General features: G+C 46.1%; 1 protein-coding gene across 1 annotated transcript in view; it reads left to right on the top strand.

The window, feature by feature from the left end:
- LOC124595266 (mucin-5AC-like) overlaps nt 1-24,792 on the top strand; it is a 55,502-nt gene that overhangs the window by 26,167 nt on the left and 4,543 nt on the right. The window contains exons 2-3 of the mRNA XM_047133944.1: nt 4,540-5,901; nt 5,957-9,117. Of these exons, the coding sequence (XP_046989900.1) occupies nt 4,540-5,901; nt 5,957-9,117 (4,523 nt within the window). The remainder of the gene's footprint in view (nt 1-4,539; nt 5,902-5,956; nt 9,118-24,792) is intronic.

A 24,792-nucleotide genomic window follows, 5' to 3' on the forward strand; every position in this document is an offset into this window, starting at 1 on the left:
TGTTAGTTTTTCTGAAGATGAGTGCTAATAAAGAGGTGACGATTAAGACCAAGTATAACGATATATGTAGAATGGTTGCATGCAATTAAGACCTATCGTGCGGCGTGAATTGACAAAGACACTTCCAAAGACACATAGCAAACATGTCTAAAATTATATCTCCTGTGCTTGAAGAGAACCATAGACGTTGTATCTGGGTTAACTGTACACTATCAAAGGGGTAAAGGGTAAAGAGAAATGATACACATATTATGAGGTAAAAAATTCATTTATTTCACATCCAACTTAAAAGTAATTTTACATTTTCATAAGCAGACACAGTAACACTATTTTCACGCATCTTCTTCTTCTTGAGTCGATGGAGAGCAGGACACCTGTAGAATTCCAGGTCTTGATCAGCAGCAAAATTGATGATTCGAAGCATCCATGATATCTTCAAAAAATGGCTCCGAACACTGTGGGACTTAACTTCTAAGGTCATCAGTCCCCTAGAACTCAGAAATACTTAAACCTAACTAACCTAAGGACATCACACACATCCATGCCCGAGGCAGGATTCGAACCTGCGACCGTAGCGGTCGCGCTGTTCCAGACTGAAGCGCCTAGAACCGCTCGGCCACACCGGCCGGCCATGGCATCTTCTCCTTCCCCTTCATGTAGATGATGGCATCAGTGCGTTCGAATAATCGAAACTACGTCACCATATTTTTATACAGTATGCCTGGAGCTTCCCAGTGAATTCCATGGTAGAAATGTGTTAGCACTTTGCACTCTTCTGTGTCTTAGGGATCTTCACATCCTCAAAAGAACGGTGATTCAGTACTCGCTGAGAACATCGCTATTATTCTGGCATCTTCTGTGTGCCCTACGAATGCAGCATCTTTAAATATGAACAGTCTATGCTCATTGTCTTAGAAACACTGAGCACCTGCAATGATGTTCACATCCTGAGATGCCACTGCGGAATGCTCTGGGTATGGCGCAGCACGTGTTCGTTTATACAGCTCGTTGCTCAGCACCGGTGAGCGGGCAGTAGTTGACCCCACGGTCACGTAGAATTAGAGCAGTGTGCTCGGGAAATTTGCTGAAGATTCAAATTCAGTTTATATATCTAAAGGTCCAGACTTAATTATCTCGTTCTGTTTCGAGCAGTCTATTACAATGATCGTGATATCTCCTTGAACTTCCATGGAGTGAGTAGACGCCCTCCTCCTTCTTCAGCGCTTTCATACTAAGATGCACGGAACCTCGCATACATGTTACACGCTTTGCTGTATACGTTATCATCCCAATGCAGTTGTAAATTGCCATATGGATAGAATTCTGAGTTCAGGTAGACTGCGGTATTAGTTAACTTGCAGTTGTCGAATACAGTGAAATAATTTGCTGTATTTCCTCTTCTATCAGTCTGAAACGCGAGTATGATGAATCTAGGTGCCTTTAGCTGCGAAGAGGTATTAATAGCCCAAGTTTGTCTGTTTGCAGTCAGTATCACTGTAAGTAGGCTGTTTAGGTTTTTATGTTGGCAACGCCACGTAGCGCTCTATACGAAAACCACTGACTGTGCTGTGTGAAGTCTGTGGCTGGCTTGCATTGTTGGAATATTTACTATTGTGTTGGGAAGCTGGATGTGAAAAGCGCATAGCGTTGCGCAGTTGGAAGTGAGCCGCCAGCAGTGGTGGATGTGGGGAGAGAGATGGCAGAATTTTGAGAGCGGACGATCTGGACGTGTGTCAATCAGAAAGAGTAAATTTGTAATACTGTATATCATGAACTTATATATATATATATATATATATATATATATATATATATATATATATATATATATATATATGATGATGACTTTTGAATATTATTAAGGTAAATATAGTGTTTGTTCTCTATCAAAATCTTTCATTTGCTAACTATGCCTATCAGTAGTTAGTGCCTTCAGTAGTTAGAATCTTTTATTTAGCTGGCAGTATTGGCGCTCGCTGTATTGCAGTAGTTCGAGTAACGAAGGTTTTTGTGAGGTAAGTGATTCATGAAAGATATAGGTTATCGTTAGTTACGGCCATTCTTGTGTAGAGATTATTGAAAGTCAGATTGCGTTGCGCTAAAAATATTGTGTGTCAGTTTAGTGTTGATCAGAATAAGTAAAGAGAGAAATGTCTGGGTACGTTCAGATCTGCTCAGCTGTTTGAAAATCAAATGACGTAAGAGGTTTATCAGCACTGTAATTCATAATTTTTCTAAGGGCATGTTTCATCACTGGGTACTCGAAAACCTCCCACGAGCAGAATGTTAGTGATCTATATGTACTTTTAAAAGCTTCAAATGATTCTCGTCTTATACACTGATATGATGGATTTTTCATATTATCTTGCTGATTGTGATCAAATTCTCCCCTTAGCTCCTTGCATGTATAAGTTATTATCCCTCACACTCTGTACCAGAATGAGTTCCTGTTTAGCATTCATAATAATCTGCCTCATGTCCTCAAAGTAGTCCATAACCATTTTTAGAGGTATTCATGCAGTAAATCGTTTGCACTCTGCAAGTGTTCTATTCACCGGATTGTCTGTGAACCATCCCGCATTTTCTAAACTATTCAAATCCGTGGGTGATGGGAAGACGTATGTTTTAAGGGTTGATGTTATGCTGACATTGCGTGTATGGTCGATCTCAGACCCACTGATTTCATAGCATTTCTCTTGGAACAAGAATGCTAAATCGAAACTCTTGCATGGAAGCATCAGTGCGTGTTGGTGCTCAATGACTATCCCAAATACATCATTCTTGTTGAATTTGGTTGAAGTGTAAGATTTATGCGAGAAGTATTCCTGATGTATAATTCGCACATCTTACTCTACTGGCTTGGTTAGAGAGAGTTAGGACGTCATTGCGAGGTTTCAGGCCAACTGATTTAAGATACTCGTAGTTCCTTTGCGTTATCACTTTGCGGTTCAGCAGCAATGTGAAGTGCTGTAGATTGCGTGTACTGGTATCATACTGTACGCGGATCCTGCCTTAGATGTAACCATGCAATGATTACCTCACCATGAAAATCACGAAGTTGATTGTTCTGGTTCACAGTACGCAACTCCTATAGTCCAGTGTCTGAATTATCACTATATGGTATATGGTAAGGTGTAGGATTGGTAAGCAGGGCTGCTGGAGCGGAATGCTGACCCCATTTTAGGAGACAAAATTTATTTTCACCACGTTAATTAAAGCAGAGCATTAGTAACAACACAATAATTAATTTGTATTGGCAAATCTCAGTGATCTGCACCGATTATTCAATTGTATAAAAACAAGTAGAACAATTAAAAAATTTAAAAGAAAAACAGCCTTTAGGCCCCAACTTTAAATTATTAAAAAGTTACTTTACACTAATATAACTTATACATAACTGCAGATTTGAGCTCACTAGTTGTGAAATTAAGTCAATTACCAGACATTGTGAATATGAAAAATAACAGTTTGTGAAAGCTATTAGGTTTCAAAATGCTCAAATACAAAGATCTCGTAAGTAAGTGAATAAACTATTATGGAAAACATTCGGCAATAAGATGTTATGATAGCCTGAAAGATCTACACAGCTATCAACACATTTTCGACCTTTGGCTTTCACATAGGCTGCGCGTCATAATTCCGTGCTTGAGAGCTCAAGTGACAACAGGCAGGAGGGCCTGCACACACCCATAACGGATTCCAGAACATACATTCCTAGTATTAATACACAGTTCACTAAAATACTAAAACCAACAGGTAAACACTTGGTAGCGCCAATGCAGGAAGAGATGTTAAACGTTATAGTGTGACAACCGCAGTTATTATTAAAGCAATGGTTCCTTAAACAATTTCCAGTTACGTGAAATTTCACTTGATAAATTTATAAGCCACAACTAGCTCAAGATGATAATGGCCAGACAATCCAAACACAATCTTAAATATCGAAGCACCATTTGACGGTCCAAAATTGTTGCTACTATAGTTGTCAACAGGGAAAAGTTTGCAATTCCAATTTAAATTTGCGGCTGAAGTTTTATACAAAGAATAAACTTTGATTCATAAAATTGACCACATAAAATTTTAACAGTAATAATAAAAAAAGGATCGCCGAATATCGGCCACACTTGTGATTCAAGATAAATGCAACGGAAGCAGGTCACAGCGCAGTTACATGGACTTGCAATACCAAGTATCCCGGACCCACGCCAAAATGGTTTAAGGAATGACTAACGCAAATCAAAGTGGCTACACGGAGCAATCACATCCAAAACTTCCACCATAAAATGTCTCACCATTTGAAGGTCCTTGATCTCGCTGTTAACATGCACACCAAGGTAAACTCCCGCGCTCTCCTCAGGATTCGAGATCGACACAACACTTAAACAGAGCCTATGTTGAACGGTGATCCAGGCCCAGGTGCCGGAATGTCAACACCGTGCGTCCTCGCAGTACACAAAGTGCCGACTGACTACTTGCAACGCTCCGTGCTCCGTGCGCTGTCATCCCTGTGTCACTGCCCCGACCGAGTCTCCGTCAGAGTCCACGACCGAGTCTCCGTCAGAGTCCACGACCGAGTCTCCGTCAGAGTCCCCGACCGAGTCTCCGTCAGAGCCCACGACCGAGTCTCCGTCAGAGCCCACGACCGAGTCTCCGTCAGAGCCCACGACCGAGTCTCCGTCAGAGCCCACGACCGAGTCTCCGTCAGAGCCCACGACCGAGTCTCCGTCAGAGCCCACGACCGAGTCTCCGTCAGAGCCCACGACCGAGTCTCCGTCAGAGCCCACGACCGAGTCTCCGTCAGAGCCCACGACCGAGTCTCCGTCAGAGCCCACGACCGAGTCTCCGTCAGAGCCCACGACCGAGTCTCCGTCAGAGCCCACGACCGAGTCTCCGTCAGAGCCCACGACCGAGTCTCCGTCAGAGCCCACGACCGAGTCTCCGTCAGAGCCCACGACCGAGTCTCCGTCAGAGCCCACGACCGAGTCTCCGTCAGAGCCCACGACCGAGTCTCCGTCAGAGCCCACGACCGAGTCTCCGTCAGAGCCCACGACCGAGTCTCCGTCAGAGCCCACGACCGAGTCTCCGTCAGAGCCCACGACCGAGTCTCCGTCAGAGCCCACGACCGAGTCTCCGTCAGAGCCCACGACCGAGTCTCCGTCAGAGCCCACGACCGAGTCTCCGTCAGAGCCCACGACCGAGTCTCCGTCAGAGCCCACGACCGAGTCTCCGTCAGAGCCCACGACCGAGTCTCCGTCAGAGCCCACGACCGAGTCTCCGTCAGAGCCCACGACCGAGTCTCCGTCAGAGCCCACGACCGAGTCTCCGTCAGAGCCCACGACCGAGTCTCCGTCAGAGCCCACGACCGAGTCTCCGTCAGAGCCCACGACCGAGTCTCCGTCAGAGCCCACGACCGAGTCTCCGTCAGAGCCCACGACCGAGTCTCCGTCAGAGCCCACGACCGAGTCTCCGTCAGAGCCCACGACCGAGTCTCCGTCAGAGCCCACGACCGAGTCTCCGTCAGAGCCCACGACCGAGTCTCCGTCAGAGCCCACGACCGAGTCTCCGTCAGAGCCCACGACCGAGTCTCCGTCAGAGCCCACGACCGAGTCTCCGTCAGAGCCCACGACCGAGTCTCCGTCAGAGCCCACGACCGAGTCTCCGTCAGAGCCCACGACCGAGTCTCCGTCAGAGCCCACGACCGAGTCTCCGTCAGAGCCCACGACCGAGTCTCCGTCAGAGCCCACGACCGAGTCTCCGTCAGAGCCCACGACCGAGTCTCCGTCAGAGCCCACGACCGAGTCTCCGTCAGAGCCCACGACCGAGTCTCCGTCAGAGCCCACGACCGAGTCTCCGTCAGAGCCCACGACCGAGTCTCCGTCAGAGTCCCACGACCGAGTCTCCGTCAGAGCCCACGACCGAGTCTCCGTCAGAGTCCCCGACCGAGTCTCCGTCAGAGCCCACGACCGAGTCTCCGTCAGAGCCCACGACCGAGTCTCCGTCAGAGCCCACGACCGAGTCTCCGTCAGAGCCCACGACCGAGTCTCCGTCAGAGCCCACGACCGAGTCTCCGTCAGAGCCCACGACCGAGTCTCCGTCAGAGCCCACGACCGAGTCTCCGTCAGAGCCCACGACCGAGTCTCCGTCAGAGCCCACGACCGAGTCTCCGTCAGAGCCCACGACCGAGTCTCCGTCAGAGCCCACGACCGAGTCTCCGTCAGAGCCCACGACCGAGTCTCCGTCAGAGCCCACGACCGAGTCTCCGTCAGAGCCCACGACCGAGTCTCCGTCAGAGCCCACGACCGAGTCTCCGTCAGAGCCCACGACCGAGTCTCCGTCAGAGCCCACGACCGAGTCTCCGTCAGAGCCCACGACCGAGTCTCCGTCAGAGCCCACGACCGAGTCTCCGTCAGAGCCCACGACCGAGTCTCCGTCAGAGCCCACGACCGAGTCTCCGTCAGAGCCCACGACCGAGTCTCCGTCAGAGCCCACGACCGAGTCTCCGTCAGAGCCCACGACCGAGTCTCCGTCAGAGCCCACGACCGAGTCTCCGTCAGAGCCCACGACCGAGTCTCCGTCAGAGCCCACGACCGAGTCTCCGTCAGAGCCCACGACCGAGTCTCCGTCAGAGCCCACGACCGAGTCTCCGTCAGAGCCCACGACCGAGTCTCCGTCAGAGCCCACGACCGAGTCTCCGTCAGAGCCCACGACCGAGTCTCCGTCAGAGCCCACGACCGAGTCTCCGTCAGAGCCCACGACCGAGTCTCCGTCAGAGCCCACGACCGAGTCTCCGTCAGAGCCCACGACCGAGTCTCCGTCAGAGCCCACGACCGAGTCTCCGTCAGAGCCCACGACCGAGTCTCCGTCAGAGCCCACGACCGAGTCTCCGTCAGAGCCCACGACCGAGTCTCCGTCAGAGCCCACGACCGAGTCTCCGTCAGAGCCCACGACCGAGTCTCCGTCAGAGCCCACGACCGAGTCTCCGTCAGAGCCCACGACCGAGTCTCCGTCAGAGCCCACGACCGAGTCTCCGTCAGAGCCCACGACCGAGTCTCCGTCAGAGCCCACGACCGAGTCTCCGTCAGAGCCCACGACCGAGTCTCCGTCAGAGCCCACGACCGAGTCTCCGTCAGAGCCCACGACCGAGTCTCCGTCAGAGCCCACGACCGAGTCTCCGTCAGAGCCCACGACCGAGTCTCCGTCAGAGCCCACGACCGAGTCTCCGTCAGAGCCCACGACCGAGTCTCCGTCAGAGCCCACGACCGAGTCTCCGTCAGAGCCCACGACCGAGTCTCCGTCAGAGCCCACGACCGAGTCTCCGTCAGAGCCCACGACCGAGTCTCCGTCAGAGCCCACGACCGAGTCTCCGTCAGAGCCCACGACCGAGTCTCCGTCAGAGCCCACGACCGAGTCTCCGTCAGAGCCCACGACCGAGTCTCCGTCAGAGCCCACGACCGAGTCTCCGTCAGAGCCCACGACCGAGTCTCCGTCAGAGCCCACGACCGAGTCTCCGTCAGAGCCCACGACCGAGTCTCCGTCAGAGCCCACGACCGAGTCTCCGTCAGAGCCCACGACCGAGTCTCCGTCAGAGCCCACGACCGAGTCTCCGTCAGAGCCCACGACCGAGTCTCCGTCAGAGCCCACGACCGAGTCTCCGTCAGAGCCCACGACCGAGTCTCCGTCAGAGCCCACGACCGAGTCTCCGTCAGAGCCCACGACCGAGTCTCCGTCAGAGCCCACGACCGAGTCTCCGTCAGAGCCCACGACCGAGTCTCCGTCAGAGCCCACGACCGAGTCTCCGTCAGAGCCCACGACCGAGTCTCCGTCAGAGCCCACGACCGAGTCTCCGTCAGAGCCCACGACCGAGTCTCCGTCAGAGCCCACGACCGAGTCTCCGTCAGAGCCCACGACCGAGTCTCCGTCAGAGCCCACGACCGAGTCTCCGTCAGAGCCCACGACCGAGTCTCCGTCAGAGCCCACGACCGAGTCTCCGTCAGAGCCCACGACCGAGTCTCCGTCAGAGCCCACGACCGAGTCTCCGTCAGAGCCCACGACCGAGTCTCCGTCAGAGCCCACGACCGAGTCTCCGTCAGAGCCCACGACCGAGTCTCCGTCAGAGCCCACGACCGAGTCTCCGTCAGAGCCCACGACCGAGTCTCCGTCAGAGCCCACGACCGAGTCTCCGTCAGAGCCCACGACCGAGTCTCCGTCAGAGCCCACGACCGAGTCTCCGTCAGAGCCCACGACCGAGTCTCCGTCAGAGCCCACGACCGAGTCTCCGTCAGAGCCCACGACCGAGTCTCCGTCAGAGCCCACGACCGAGTCTCCGTCAGAGCCCACGACCGAGTCTCCGTCAGAGCCCACGACCGAGTCTCCGTCAGAGCCCACGACCGAGTCTCCGTCAGAGCCCACGACCGAGTCTCCGTCAGAGCCCACGACCGAGTCTCCGTCAGAGCCCACGACCGAGTCTCCGTCAGAGCCCACGACCGAGTCTCCGTCAGAGTCCACGACCGAGTCTCCGTCAGAGCCCACGACCGAGTCTCCGTCAGAGTCCACGACCGAGTCTCCGTCAGAGTCCACGACCGAGTCTCCGTCAGAGTCCACGACCGAGTCTCCGTCAGAGTCCACGACCGAGTCTCCGTCAGAGTCCACGACCGAGTCTCCGTCAGAGTCCACGACCGAGTCTCCGTCAGAGTCCACGACCGAGTCTCCGTCAGAGTCCACGACCGAGTCTCCGTCAGAGTCCACGACCGAGTCTCCGTCAGAGTCCACGACCGAGTCTCCGTCAGAGTCCACGACCGAGTCTCCGTCAGAGTCCACGACCGAGTCTCCGTCAGAGTCCACGACCGAGTCTCCGTCAGAGTCCACGACCGAGTCTCCGTCAGAGTCCACGACCGAGTCTCCGTCAGAGTCCACGACCGAGTCTCCGTCAGAGTCCACGACCGAGTCTCCGTCAGAGTCCACGACCGAGTCTCCGTCAGAGTCCACGACCGAGTCTCCGTCAGAGTCCACGACCGAGTCTCCGTCAGAGTCCACGACCGAGTCTCCGTCAGAGTCCACGACCGAGTCTCCGTCAGAGTCCACGACCGAGTCTCCGTCAGAGTCCACGACCGAGTCTCTGTCAGAGTCCACGACCGAGTCCTACTTCGTGAGCCGCGGTTGCTGTAAATAGAGGACGCTAGCCAACAAGGACGTCGCAAAGCGGCTAACTTCGACAGAGAAACTATCATGCCAAGAGCATCGCAGGAAGTCACAGCTCAGTGTATTGCATTTATATAATATGTATTAGTCAGCCAACCAGCTGCACACAACTTTTTTTGAAAGCACATTAACCAGGTTCCAATAGTTCTAGGACTATCTTCATCAGAATGGTAAAAGTTACCTACAAAAATATGTAAGTTATAGATAATTTACAATCATCAAAAAAAGTTTTGCATCACTCCTGTTCACAGAACTCCTGAAGACAGGCGTTAACTGTGGATATTATATCACAGGCACAGTCCCTTTGACTGTTCAGAGATGACACTAAACCCGCCCAAAGATGTAAACAACCATGCATGAGCTGCGCCTATGAAATAGACGGAGGAAGTCCGACAGCCAATCAGTTACGGTCATTCCACCAGGAAAGAGGCACACGACTCGCGTTGTGTGCAGTTCAGTCATGCCTGGACGGTCAATACCGCAGTTCGATCGTGTCCGCGATCGCTCCAGGAAGAGCTCTCAACAAGGGAAGTGTCCAGGCGTCTCGGAGTGAACCAAACCGATGTTGTATGGACATGGAGGGGATATAAAGAGACAGGAACAGTCGACGACAATTCTCGCTCAGGCCACCCAAGGGCTACTACTGCAGCGGATGACCGCTACCTACGTATTATGGCTCGGGGAACCCTGACACCAACGCTACCATGTTGAATAACGCTTTTCGTGCAGACACAGGATGTCGTGTTAAGGCTCAAACTGTACACAATAGTCTGCATGATGTGCAACTTCACTCCCAACACCACGACACCATGCAGCACGGCACAGATTGGCCTAAAAACATGCCGAATGGACCGCTCAGGTTTGGCATCATGTTCTCTTCACCGATGAGTGTCGCATATGCCTTCAACCGGACAATCGTCGGAGACGTGTTTGCAGGCAACCCGGTCAGGCTGAACACCTTACACTGTTCAGTGACTGCTGTTTTGGGGTGGCATTATGTGGGGCCAACGTACTGGTGGTCAAGGAAGACGACATAATGGCTTTACGGTCCGTGAATGCCATCCTCCGATAGTGCAACCATATCGGCAGCGTATTGGCAAGGCATTCATCTTCAGGGACGACAGTTCTCGCCCCATCGTGCACGTCTTCTGAATGACTTCCTTCAGGATAACAACATCGCTCGACTAGAGTGGCCAGCATGTTCTCCAGACATGAACCCTCTCTAACATGCCTGTAATAGATTGGAAAGGGCAGTTTATGGGCGACGTGACCCACCAACCACTCTGATCTACGCCGAATCGCCGTTGAGGAGTGGGACAATCTGGACAAACAGTGCCTTGATGAACTTGTGGATAGTACGCCACGACGAATACAGGGAAGCATCAATGCAAAATGACGTGCAACTGCATATTAAAGGTACCGGTGTGTACAGCAATCTGGGCCACGACGTCTGAAGGTCTCGCTGTATGGTGCTACAACATGTAATGTGTGGTTTTCATGAGGAATAAAAAGGGCAGAAATGATGTTTATGTTCATTTCCATTCCAATTTTCTGTACAGGATCCGTAACTCTCGGAACCGAGGTGATGCGAAACTTTTTTTGATGTACGTACATAAAATAGTCACATATGCGAAAATTCTCAACTAATACCAGAAAACTCTGCTTACGTGGAATCACATAACAACTATTAAATTTCAGCAACAGTGCTCTCGTCAAATGATGTGTTTGTGTTCCATCTGTCGAAAATAAAATCATAATAAAAAAGACAGAGTTAACTGCTGTAGCCAGCCAACAAGGGAATGATCCCATAAGACATGTCTAAAACTACCCTGAAAGTTTTTACACAGGAAAAAGACAACGAAAGAAATGCACTGTCAAAATTGTAGCTGCTAAGACGCACTGCAAGTATTAAAAAAAAAGCTGAAAATTGCCAAATTGGTAGCGCTCCAGGCGGTGGTAGAAATGCACAGCCCTACTGACGCTGTAGCAATTGCGCATCTGCAACTAGGCGCACACACACACACACACACACACACACACACACACACACACATACACACACAGAGCCGAGGTCGGCGGTACATCTGTAAACGTGAAACACGACACAACCCGATCGTAATTTGTAAATGACGTTTCAGGTTTCCGTTCGTTGATAGTTTCTCTGACACTATAGTACACATTTACTATTCACTCTAATTAACCACTCAAGTAACATCTATTATCAATTATCTGTTGCTTTTTGCAGTTTTGCTAAATATTGACAATACACATAAAGCTGAATTAATATTTATTGTTCTTTCGTAAGGCATGACTGCTAATAGTAAAATTTTTCTTCCAGTTTCGCAGTAATAAGGAATCCAGTTAACGTTCTCAATTTATCAATGACGGAAAATGAAGAACGTGGTTTCCAGACGATATCACCCACCTACTTCTCCTGATGACGTACGTGTGTGTCATTTGTTAGTTGATTTCTTTGACATTCATTCGAATGATATCGACATTTCGTTTGAAATTGTGGATACGTTAGAAGACACAGGAAATAACTGTGTGTATTCCATGAATTGTGGTTCGGACGACGTCAGTTGTGCCAGTAACAGTTCCGCAGAAGAAAACCTTCCAAGCCCAAAAAAATAGGTTCTGCAACAGCTTTCAGTGACAAAGAAAAGACAGTGAAATATTGGTTAAACGAAGAAGGGAAAAAACGCTTGAAGTTACGCAGTGTGCAAAGGAGTTTTTCGTTTCGTAAAATCGGAGCGTGAACATTACAAATGGAAGAGTGAATTACGTGAAGTAAGAGATATGCGCCAAATGGAAACCCGAAACCATCCGAATGATAAACTTTTCGAAAGATTATAACTGCTCGTGAGCGGCTATGCACCGTTACCGACGGAGATCTACGAGACTAGGCCCGCCGAATTGCATCTGACATGAACATCTCTAATTTCCAGGCTTCGTCGAACTGGCTACGTAGGTTCAAGAAATAATGGGAAGTCGCTAAATTACAAAGTTAATATCACGTAAACGTGTGGAGCTGCTGCCAGTGACAGAGAGTGCTATAGAGAAATTCATATCTGACGTAGAGATGAAACTTGCTGTTATCGCGGCAACTGCTGTTTATAACGCTGATCATTCAGTTTCGTGAAAGAACTGCGCGCACACCGCTCTTTATCACTTCAGGGTGGAAAAAAGACGGAGTCGGTTTCCCAATCAATGAATGCAATCACACATTCATATACGATAATGCCAGTGATAAGTATGAGTGGTTTACTGCTTCCGCAACTATATATCTGTCTTCAAGAATCGCAAGGCAAATTAGGTCCAAAACTAAAAAGAGTACTGTCTAGCTGCAAAAATCTTGTAATCGACGTATCAAACTCTAGGAAACTGGGAAAGAATAATTTTCAACAATTCGTTCGAAAAGTATTCCTACCAGCTGCAGAAACTAATTCATTGCTTTTGTTGAATTCATGGGCTGGACATAACACCGCCTCTGTTTTTGTGGAGGACGACGAAGAATGTGTAGATGTATTGTGGATTCCGCCTGGAACTACTAGTACGGTTCAACCCCTTGATAAAGAATTTTTTCGACAGTGGAAAGCATTTTTCAGGAAATTATCAGACAACCTAATTTCCAATACCTCTATCTCATTTCAGGTTTATCAGTGGAACAGTATTCCTAAGCTCCAGTCATTTGCATATTACCAGTTTCCTTATCCACGCTTTGCTTCTAACTCCACCACAGTTCCGTCTAAATAAAACTAGCGGTTACTGCATCAATTTTTCCTTTGTCCTGTTTGCCTGGCAAGAAAAATGTTCGTTTTTGTCTTTCAATACATACTTCGCATTTTTGTGACGACTATAGGGAACAAACAAAGAACTGTTTCACTGGCTGTCAAACGCACAACATCCAACATTATTATAAGGAATGGCCTATAGGAATTGTTATAAAATGTAGTATTGCAAGACACATCTCATTGCAACAAATTAGAAGTCCTCGTTGATGGGAGTCATCTGTGGCATCAAACACTGCCATGATTTTATTTTCTTTGCTAGCCATTTTTATCAGCATGACATGTGCAAGAATCTAACTGCCGATATGAAGTTATTTAAAAAATGTTTGTATAGTTTACGCCAGGTTTTAACCGGAGCAACAAGCTAACAAGCACGAGCAAAAGAGAATTCTGTCTGGTGTACACGGTAGACCTCTTGCAGGTCTTTCAACTGGGCGCCACTGCAGCTACTTACGTGTCCCTAACCTTTCCCAGTTACCTAATCGGAACTGGAGACCTACAGTTTAACGTGGAATCCGAACCATATCTTTCGTGGTCACTCCAACATTTGTGAGAAGTGAACCCTCGGTTAAAAATCATAGTGAAAATTATAGTCTATATCACAAACCGCGCATTTGCCACTAGATCATTTTTGTTTTAGTAAAAAAAAGAACATGACCATTACACATTACACGTGTAGTGGAAACGCTAGCAGTGTCACCTCTTGAGATGATTCTCGGCATCGGTAGTGTTCTGTTTATAAATTTCCCCTCAATGGTAATGAGAAGCCTGGGAAAAATGGCAACCGACATACAAGGAAAATTCCCGCTCACACAGATGAAAAACTGAGTGAAAGCAATGCACTAAATAGTAGCTGATTGAGACACCAACCAGGGACACTAAACACGACGGGAAATTTTGCAGATGACATGCTATCAAGAAAACGACGAAAACGAGCACTAAAATCGATGTACAATAATACAGTTCCATTAGCGATGTAATTTTAAGAAAGAAAAATTTAACCCACAGAAGATGACACATTGGTGTTGAAACCCGTCTGGGGAAATATAAAAATAAACTAATTGTGTTTGCATAAGGTTGATTTCCAAAACAACCCAGTTTTTAGATCGCAAACACGGAAGAACGAAAAGAGAAGCTTCAAACCTTAGTGAAATGAGTATGCTATAGTTTTGCTCATATTTATTTGTGCTTCAAGACTTTCATTGAATAAGGGAACATAAATAGGTCTATGGGCAGCTGAATGGAAGAAGACCTTTTTATGAGACTGGGGTGTGTTGAAGTGAAAGGTACTATTTGATCAGTGCAAGTTTCTTAACGGAAGATATTAAAGGAAATTTTGTCATCTAAAATTGTCAGAGTGCGTTCTAAGTAGTGTAATTTCCGAAATTGGTTTTCAAGCTCTCAGGTGAAAGTAATTTTTACGTGACGTTGGTTGAAAATTTTGAATAGGTGATCAGTCCCGTTATTCAGTCCTCTATAAATAATCAAAATATCGTCAACATATCTAGAATATCAAATAACGCCTAAGCTGAAAGACCATCAGGTTGTTGATATAACTGTCCATTGAACTCGAAATAACTACTGAACTCGAAATAACTATATGTAACTACGATTTGAAGCAAATTCATGAAATCAGCAATTTTTTCGTCAGAAATGTCTTTTTTGAAGAACCGTGAACACAAGAAAAAAAATTTACGTCTTGCGATGGGAACCCGTTAGCAGGAATCCAAGCAGACATTTTTACAAATTCCCTTGCAGAAAAACTTTTTACAAATTTTTCAGCTGCTGCCTTCTTCATCGTTGTCTACTTGTTCTTCAGTGCACGACGTGGAGCATTCATAACTCGTTTGAGATTCGTCACCTCTAAGCTCAAATTAATTGTTCCAAGCATGGCTTTATCAACTGAAAATGCTGCCATGTGTTTTTCAATGTCAATGTCTTTTCTTATGCGTATCCCCTGAGCCTTATCAGCTAAAATCCTGTCTGCAATGGGACAACTTGGTAGATCTTTATTTGCAGCGTATGCAATGTCGTGTTCCACACTGTCTTCGTCGAGCAGATTAAGCCCCTTATCACAACGTGCCAATTTTTTGAAATTTTGTTCCAGGTTCACAGTAGTTATATCCCGGAATGTGTAATTCCACTGGCACTTTGTCTAGCATACCACCTCCTCCTCTAATGCGTCTGCTAGCACGCATGTTATGCTACTGCGACGGTTGCGCTCTATGCACCCCAATATATAGCAAATCGATAGCGTCGATCCAGCTTTTTCGTGCTGCAGGAAAACCTGTCCATTTACCTAGTGCTCTATTTCCCCGACGTCTCAAGACTCTCTCAAGGAGAACTACGTCCGATTCTGAGCTCTTCTGCATTTCCTCGGTGTAGAAGCAACCTGCAATTTCTTCACCTTCACTACCCTTTAAGATGTAAGTTCTAGGATTCGTTCTTTGCACTTTTGAGGCTGTGAATATCTCTGTTGACAAGTTCGGTAAGTATGATTTCTCAAACGCTGTCTTGTGTTTTGAGATACGTACCAAATCACCTACATTAAATTTCTATTTGCGTGGGTCTGGCATTTTAATACAATAGTACACTGTATCCATGAGCCCATTATCATGAACATAGATTGATCTCATTTTTATTGTGCTATTTTTGGTTCGATTATACTGATCAGCTGTTTTTGGGAGGATATCAGTTCATTAGTATGAGCGGTGAAGATTAAAACGCATCTACATTTGACCTTTTATTGTTCTGTTCAGACGTCCACTATACTCGCCTTCAGGTGGTTGAATGTTGATTAGTGATGTATTCCACACCACTGCATCATGGTTTTGAAATGTCGATCAGTGCCGTGGTCGGTTTGGAGCTCGTCCGGGCATCGATTCGTCCGTGTCTGCAGCAAACTCTCAACCACATACGCGATATTACTCCCCGTTTTTGTTTTAACAGGTAATGCCCAGCATATTTTGAGTTGTTGTTGTTGTGGTCTTCAGTCCAGAGACTAGTTTGATGCAGATCTCAAATTTGGAGTACGTATCAATAACTATTAAAATATATTTGAATCCATTATTCTCATGTGTATTCCCTCATATCTACAAGATAAACCTACCACAGGTCACCCATACTTTAATCATAATATTGCTGCAAGGGTATGTTTTGAGCGCGGTTTTATACAGTTCTCGATCTACTCTCTCCATAGTTATTCGATGATACCTCTCTCTCTAAGCTCAGAGATTACTGAAACAACCTCATTCGAATAAGATGTATTACCTGCGGACGTAATCGATCAATTAGCTCGTTGGGATTCGATTGTTCACTGTTCAATGCTCAATGTCAATACCATCGCCGCTGCTGCTGTTGTTGTTGTTGTTGTTGTTATTGTTGTTTTCATCATCAAGTATTGGTTTTATAGTGGTTTTAGATTTCTTGTTGCTCCGGCTTTTTGCGATCTTATAGTATGTACATCAGTCAAATACAGTATTTAGCGGTACATTTTCCCATCATTAACTGAATAATTTTGGGTTTTTTCGTGGGTCTTAGGGAAATAAGATTAATTAAGCCAAGTGTTCTCTCAAACCGCCTATCACCAGTCTGTATTGTTTCATCAGTTAGATTTAGAGGCTGCGTACCCAGCATGTATTATCTTTCCCTTCTGACGCCGAATGTCCTATCTATCTTGCCAGGCGCGTGACGGATAATGAATTCGTCAATGGCAACACCATCGTTATCGTGTGGTTTTGTTTTTGCTGAGATGTGTCTGAGAGATTCAGTAACCTGCTCAAAGGTCTCTCTCAGTGTTTACTTCCGATCCACATGCCGTAACATTAGTAACCTTAATTTCCCTCGAATGGCTTTCCGCACATGAACGACTTTCTGCTTCGTTCACATCTTGGTGTAAACTAATCAGACGTCTCTGCAGCTCGAGGCTTTATATATCCGCTCTTCCTTCTCCTGTTATGTGCCTGCTCCTCCTTCTCAACAACAAGGGCGCCCCCTTCTCAACAACAAGGGTCTCTTACATGTTTTCCCCTCAATAGCCTCGACCTTTTCAGTTGGTCACTTTCTTATCGATTTCATTAACTAACTCATTTAATGCGTTGATGATTCTCAGAAATGCCTGGTTATATGTCTCTAGCAACACACACACACACACACACACACACACACACACACACACACACACACAGAATACTAATTACACATTCAGAAATTTTTCTTTGGCGTACAAGTCATCGTCATGCAGATATAACTTCAGTTTATGTTTTAAGTTAATTTTGGTTTATATTAAATTCCTCACATCACTAGGTGAGTGGTCGAAGATTTTTGTGGATGAATACCGTAATTCTTTGTGTGCAACGCTAAGTCTCAGGGAAGGATAGTGGAAGTCATTTCCCCTTTTGGTATTAAATTTATTAATGTTATTGTTGCTTTGGAACTGAAATATGATATTATCTGTAACGAAAGTGTTGCAGAGCTTAAACCTTTAATAAGATATGTAACATGTGACTTCCCATTTGGGTTCTTATCAATATAAACACCTAAAGGCTTAGAATATTTTGTTTCTTTTATTGATTAAATCTCCATACGTTATCTCTAATAGTATGGTCCAGACCTTATGCAGCAGAGGACTGCATGTTTTGTGTTTTATCTACATGAAATGATAATTTAGTTACAGAGAACCTATGATTAATTTCAAAAAAATGGCTCTGAGCACTATGGGACTCAACTGCTGAGGTCATTAGTCCCCTACAACTTAGAACTAGTTTAACCTAACTAACCTAAGGACATCACAAACATCCATGCCCGAGGCAGGATTCGAACCTGCGACCGTAGCGGTCTTGCGGTTCCAGACTGCAGCGCCTTTAACCGCACGGCCACTTCGGCCGACTATGATTAATTTCCAAGAATTTTTATTTACATTTTCAAATGTTTTAGTTCATCCATAAGGCTTGATTACAGTACTTACATCGACAGATGAGAGATTGCAGTACGTTTTTTACATATGTTTCAGAAGTTAGAAAAGACATGTTCAATAATTTGTGATACATTGCGGTATAGTTTCATCTGTTGATTGTATCACTCATGCAGTGAGATCACTCGATATCTATTGTATGAAAATGTGTTATGTGGACGTTACCCGAGTACTTCAGTGGAATTTTACTTTCGTAGGCGCTTTTAAAAATGGTGGGCTAAGTTTGGAACTAGTCACCGATATAAATTACACGTAACTGTCACAGAGATTTGAATAAAGAACTATCAAATTTAAATTGGCTCTGAGCACTATGGGACTTAAAATCTGAGGTCGTGAATCCCCTAGACTTAGAACTACTTTAACCTGAGGACATCACACACATACATGCCCGAGGCAGGATTCGAACCCGCGACCGTAGCAGCAGCGTGGTTCCGGACTGAAGTAGCTAGAACCGCTCGAATACAGCTGCCGGCAAATTTAAATTGCTGGTCCTTCCCCACTAAATAAAAATTAGTCACTCCTTCAAAAAAGCACAAGGGCTCTTTGGGGTCGTGTAGATGGCGTGCAACTGTTAGCAGGCGGCGATGCGACCCGCCACAGCTGAAGCAATTCATGGCAGTGAAGCAGCGTGCATTGCGATTGAGGAATCTGCGCAGTTCGATGGATAGTCATCACTCCCCTAGAACTTGGAACTACTTAAACCTAACTAACCTGAGGACATCACACACATCCATGCCCGAGGCAGGATTCGAACCTGCGACCGTAGCGGTCGCGCGGTTCCAGACAGTATCGCCTAGAACCGCTCGGCCACCTCGGCCGGCCCGGAACCTGAGTGAAGTTGTCCTGTTTGTTGATGCATCAGCACAAATTGTACAATTTGTCTACAGAAATAGTGTAGCACTGAGAACCATGTAACACAATGGCATACAAAACTACGCTTCGGCCGAACAGTGAAAGCAGAAACTGGAAGGTAGTTGATTGTAGGCGTGTAGTGTGGTCCGATGACTCTCTATTTTGCCTGTTTGCAAATGACAGCAAGTGTCGAGTGCGCCGACGATCCCACGACACGTTTGACCTGTAATATGTCGGGGTTGCAGCTCAAGCTTCAGGTGGTTCTGCGATGTTTCGAAGGTGCTTCTCGTGCTGTGACTTGTGCTTAGTCACGCAGGTTACCGTGAATGCTATCAGGTGGTTTATTTCAAAATTTTTATTGATTTTTCTTGGACGTCTTCATGACGTGTATGCTGTGGACAATCTCGTATTGGAAGATGACAACAGCTGTGCTTTGACATACGTTCGTGGTACGACGAACAGTCAGGCTCCCTACCACATATCGTCTGGTCCACTAAATCACCCCACTGAAAATGTCTGGAGCTGTTTGGTAAATCACTTGGAACGCTGCAGTCAACATTCCCGCATTGTGGTAGCTCTCTCTGTAAGACATACTTGCAGAAACTTTTGGACTTCCCTCCTCGCCAAATTGAGGCCATTATCAGGGATAGAGGCGCTGTTAGTATTAGCGTGTCTTCTTGAGGTGACTAATTTTTTTTGTCCAATGTGTTTACTTTGAATTAAAATAAAATAATTAGCAGCAAAATGATAAATACTCTAGATTGCATTGTCACTACGACCTACTGGGAGCACACATGTCACTGTATTATTTCTGATACTGCCTGGAGCTGTTTCTTACTTTACTCTTACGTAGTAGTTGCACAGAACTTTTCGACGCCTTCATTCTCCTCTGCACACATCAGCGACACACCTCCCTCCCTCTTCTCTATCTCATCTTCTGTTTCAGACACCCACGCACGCACGCACGCATGCAGACACATATACACACGCGCACATATACACACGGCCGCATTCGTAGCTCGGATAGTAAACACGGCTGCCGGGGATGCTTAATTGGGACCTAGCCAGCTGGCCGCGAATCACGGAGGGTGCGGGGCGTCTACTTCTGCGTCACCATGGCTCCCACGCTGCCCGCAGCGTAGGCGGCCGGTCGCCGCTATTAGGCCAACGGAAACCTTCGCACTACGCACGTCACTGCCTCTTCTGTGGGCCGTGCATCACGCGTGTCCGATTGTTTTAACTGCTCGTTAGACAGCTGGCGCAATTTACATGACAGATTTATGAGCTCATTTCTGGTCCGTTTCGCTTCTCCCGCCACGTGCACTGAGACGGAACGTCCGTGTGAAAGGTGGTGGTGGTGGTGGTGGTGGTGGGTAGTGTTTAACGTCCCGTCGACAACGAGGTCATTAGAGACGGAGCACAAGCTCGGGTTAGGGAAGGATTGGGAAGGAAATCGGCCGTGCCCTTTCAAAGGAACCATCCCGGCATTTGCCTGAAACGATTTAGGGAAATCACCGTGTGAAAGGGAGGCACAGTTTGCCTACTCGCCGGGAGCCACAGCCGCAGCCCGAAGAAATGCTCGCATAGCCGACTGACCTCTGGCTTTCTGGTGGACGAGCTTAGCCAACTGCAAGCTACTTAGGTAACAAACACAAGCGAGCCATTGCTGTAACTTGCAGTGCTAAATTATGTTGTGCAGCTGCCTCAACTTCTTATGTCATCTATTTACAGAAAATGTCTTTAGAGTGCTGCAAGAGCTGCATACGTACACACGCCTGATGCTGTATTTGCATACGCAGAAACGTACAGCCCTGAAATTAACGTCACAGACTGTGGTATTCTCCCACGAGCACTTACTTCATTTATACAGTAACTCTGTAATTTTGCGCAAAAAACAAGGATTAGACGTGAATGTAAACAAACCGTTAATTTCCCATACTCCTGCCAATCATTTTCTGGCGGTTAACGGGACATGTCGATAATGTTTCTAAATATATTGATTACTTACATAATTTATATGTTTTCTTCGTGCTAATCAGCTGAGTGGACATTTAATATAAAACACTCGATTTGGGCGTATTTTAACAGCCGTCAGTATCCTTTTATCCACTGTTCGTCACATATTTTTAATTCATTTATATTAGTTGTGTATGGTTTAATTCAAGCTATGCGGCAGAACTGGAATTTGAATCGATGTTCTCTGTATGACAGTCAGACTTGCTGACCACTCACCTACTGAGTCGGACTTTAAATACTGCAGTTTTTACAACCTATTATACCAAAATATTTATGCGATAGCATCTTCATTTAATGGCTCCACACCAATTGAAATCTTGAACATTTCAATTTCTTTTCATGTATCTTGGTCTAAGGAATTTTCTCTTTGCAACGACATACACTGAAACGTCAAAGAAACTAGTATAGGCATGGGTATTCAGATACAGACTAGTATAGGCATGGGTATTCAGGTACAGAGATATGTAAACAGGCACAATACGGCACTGCGCTCGGCAACGACTATACGTATAAGACAGCTAGTGTCTGGCGCAGTTGTCAGATCGGTTACTGTTGCTACGATGGCACGTTTCACGATTTAAGTGAGTTTCAATGTGGTGTTATAGTCGGCGCACGAGTGATGGGACATCATTGAGCATATCTGGTATGCCTTGCAACGTACTGTTCAGAAGAGATCACCACCTCCTCGTACTATTACGGATTTATGAACAGCCCTGCAGGCTTCATTGTGTCAGTTCCCTTTAACACTACTTCAGACATTAGTCGAGTCCATGCTACGTCGCGTTGCGGCACTGCTGCGTGGTCGCTTAGGCCCTAGACGATATTAGGCACGTGTATGAGTTTCTTTGGCTCTTCAGTGTATTTTTGCCTTATTTCTGGTTTATTTATTCATTTAAATAAAACACTGTGTGGGCGTGAAATTTTTTTAAGAATCTGAACAGTTGAAGAAGATTCGTCAATTATTTAGGAGCTGGGGATTCAAAAGCCTTCAAGGCAACTGAGAAGGAGGAGCGGTATGAAGAATATGTAACTACAACTAAACTGAAGTACATAGGTCACGTACGAGGCCGAATGGGTACAAAGCAGCGACGACTGAGAATTACATACAAGAGAAAGAAACTGGAAGATGGCAAAGGGTTATATGCTAAGAACAATTTCACAGAACCTGTCATAGGTTAAATCTAAAATTGTTATGACACGACCATCAGACAAAATTTTAGCAGCGTAGAAGATATGAGAAAATTTATATGGGTAACTTTGTTTTACCTTTCTTCTTCAAGGGAAAGTGAACGTATTCATGGCCTATGCCCTCTAGGAAGTCATTCATAGTGCAAATACAACAGAACACAGCACAATTTATTCACAAACCACGTTTACCTTTTGCCGCAGTGGAGGTCTTCAAAAAAACTTCCAGAGATTTTTCAGATGTAAGACAGTTGAAGAAATGACTTCATGGCCGCATTCAGAACCGTAACACGAACAGAGCAATCTGGGCCAGAATTCCCAAGACAGTGTTTATGTCAGTTAGTACACTTCATTTAGATGTCTATTTATGTAGTGACGACGTTCAATGAAGGACTGCTACAAAGTGTTGATCTGACCACAGTGAAACAAAAATTTAGATGAAGAAAGAGCTAAGGTATCAGAGAGAGAGAGAGAGAGAGAGAGAGAGAGAGAGAGAGCGCTATTAGAGACTTTGAAACAATGGCATGAAACGCAGACGAGCAGGGAAAAGGACATTTCAAGATGAAACGGAAGATGATGCAGACAACACATATTACGGAGCTGGAATGGACTGACAACTTTAAAGGCTGTTTCCCGTAAGTTGTATTTTTTAAGAATAAAGTGTGCTTTTTCTCAGCTTCTACTTTCCACAATATGTTCAAAATTACACAATACACTGATCTGTGTATTGTGTATATTTTAAACAAGGGTTTTCCTATTCTGCATATCTCAAAGAAGTTAGATCCTTATGTTCACTGGATAATGTAGACAATTTCTTATTTTGATGTCAACTTTTTAGAAAAATAATTGCTATCTTAAAATTAATTAGTGTTTCTAGAAATCTTTCTGTTAAAGGGGTTACAAATGTGTTTACAATATTTATTCCCAGTATTTCTTATAAAAGTACCCTTCATGTGAATCAATTTTACAATATTTAAGATAGGGATTGCGAAGTTGCCTGGACCCCTATGCGCCATAACACCCTGGTATACATGTATTACAAATTTGTGATGTACATACTGCCGAAGGAGATTGGGGGTACTACTCCACAAGCAGTTAATGAAATAAGTCGAGTTCTAATATACCAAGGAATTTGGTGTGAACTCAGCCTCGTGGGACCTGTTGAGGTGCTACTTGAAATTACATTTTCAAGAAGTAAGGCAGTGTCGTCCAGCAGTTCAAGATCTTCTGCTATTAATCACAGAGTTCCTTTACTTTTTCTGTTTTCTTAGACATTCCGTTATTAACTTCCTCAGGACGACTTTCCGGGGTGTCAGGTATTGCTTTGTGACAGATGCAACATTCGCAGATAGACTGCGACACAAATGCCTTAATGCATCTCATTAGCAATTGGTGATCAGGCTGTTGACCATGCCCTCACTCCATGTGGCGTACCTTCTGCGTCTCAGAGAACAGCCGTATCTGAGAGCGATAGCCAAGCTTTGTGCGTGGTGGTGGGCAAATTAAATTGTGCCAGATATCTGTCACAAATGACTGGCCACGTTCAGAACCAATCTTGAGCGATCTCCCAACAAACGAGGAAGTGTGCACAGCAGACCTAAATGAAAAGTTGTTGATAAAGTACTTCTCTCATCTGGCGTTCTGTAAAATTTGTCATCGACTCTTTTATACATCGACAGGCCAGCTCAGCTGTTTCGTCTAATGAATCAAATTATTTTTTTGCGTATTGTCCTCTTTCCCCACCGTAAAATCCACAATGTGCAGTTTAAAATCATTCTTGAGTAATGCTTAGTTTGCTGATCTCACCCAGTATCTGCAGCCTCCAGCTGCTGTTTGGTCGTAAGTCTTCTGAGGCCCTTTCACTAACTGTTCTGCTGTCTACTGTGCTTTATCATTGTGGATCAGCAGGCCATACAAGCTGTGCTTCCTCTATAATAGCTCACTCAGGGAGGCACCCACGGTGTTGCTTTTTAGCCAGGTGCTATTCTCTCTCTCTTTCTCTGATCCCTTTGTACAGGTACATCACAAGTTTCTGGAATCATTCCTCAGCACTAAGTCAGTTTTAGATATGACTAATGTAAGCGAAACTTTCCAACCCCTTGCCTCAATATGCATTTGAATTATCCCTAACTTTGGTCACTTTGTTTAATTCCTCTTCCTAGAAAGGAGAATTTCTTCGCCAATGTTAATGCTACTGTAAGATGTCGTGGTCTCCTGACCTTCATTGCTTACATATTCCGCCCTCACAATCATATTTCGCACATCAAGACGCTTCATTCGAATCCAAACTCGATAACATAAAGTCAATGTTGCATGAATTCATGTAAACAATATGCAAATAACAAGTAAATCGCCAAGTGCGCGCCGAGGTTGAAATACTCGAGGCTGGCTTCCAAACACATTCAAGACACGACGGTCACAAAAGCCTTTAGTTCAGGAGAGGCAAACCGCACGCCAGGAGGCCGGTTCCTTCAGAGGACGAGTCAACCTATCTACTTCAGCCGTCGACCGCCCGTAGAGCAGAAAGCATTTGACCGAGTGAAAGGGAGAACGACCCCAACTTCGGCTTAAAAGCAAATTCCGCTACATTGTGTGGGAGCGCCCAGCCTATGCATTCTTTAAAAACATAGCAAACAGTATCAGAGGTTTTCACAGGGAGACAGCAAACGCCAAACGCCGATGCTACAGATTTCCGGATTGGTCGCCTTAAACGAAACGTCATTCTCCCGTTTTTGAAGAGCAATGCTGATTGGCAGACAATATCCCTGACGCCTTGAG

Source organism: Schistocerca americana, chromosome 1 (assembly GCF_021461395.2).
Source record: "Schistocerca americana isolate TAMUIC-IGC-003095 chromosome 1, iqSchAmer2.1, whole genome shotgun sequence".
Classification (NCBI taxonomy): Eukaryota; Metazoa; Arthropoda; class Insecta; order Orthoptera; family Acrididae; genus Schistocerca; species Schistocerca americana.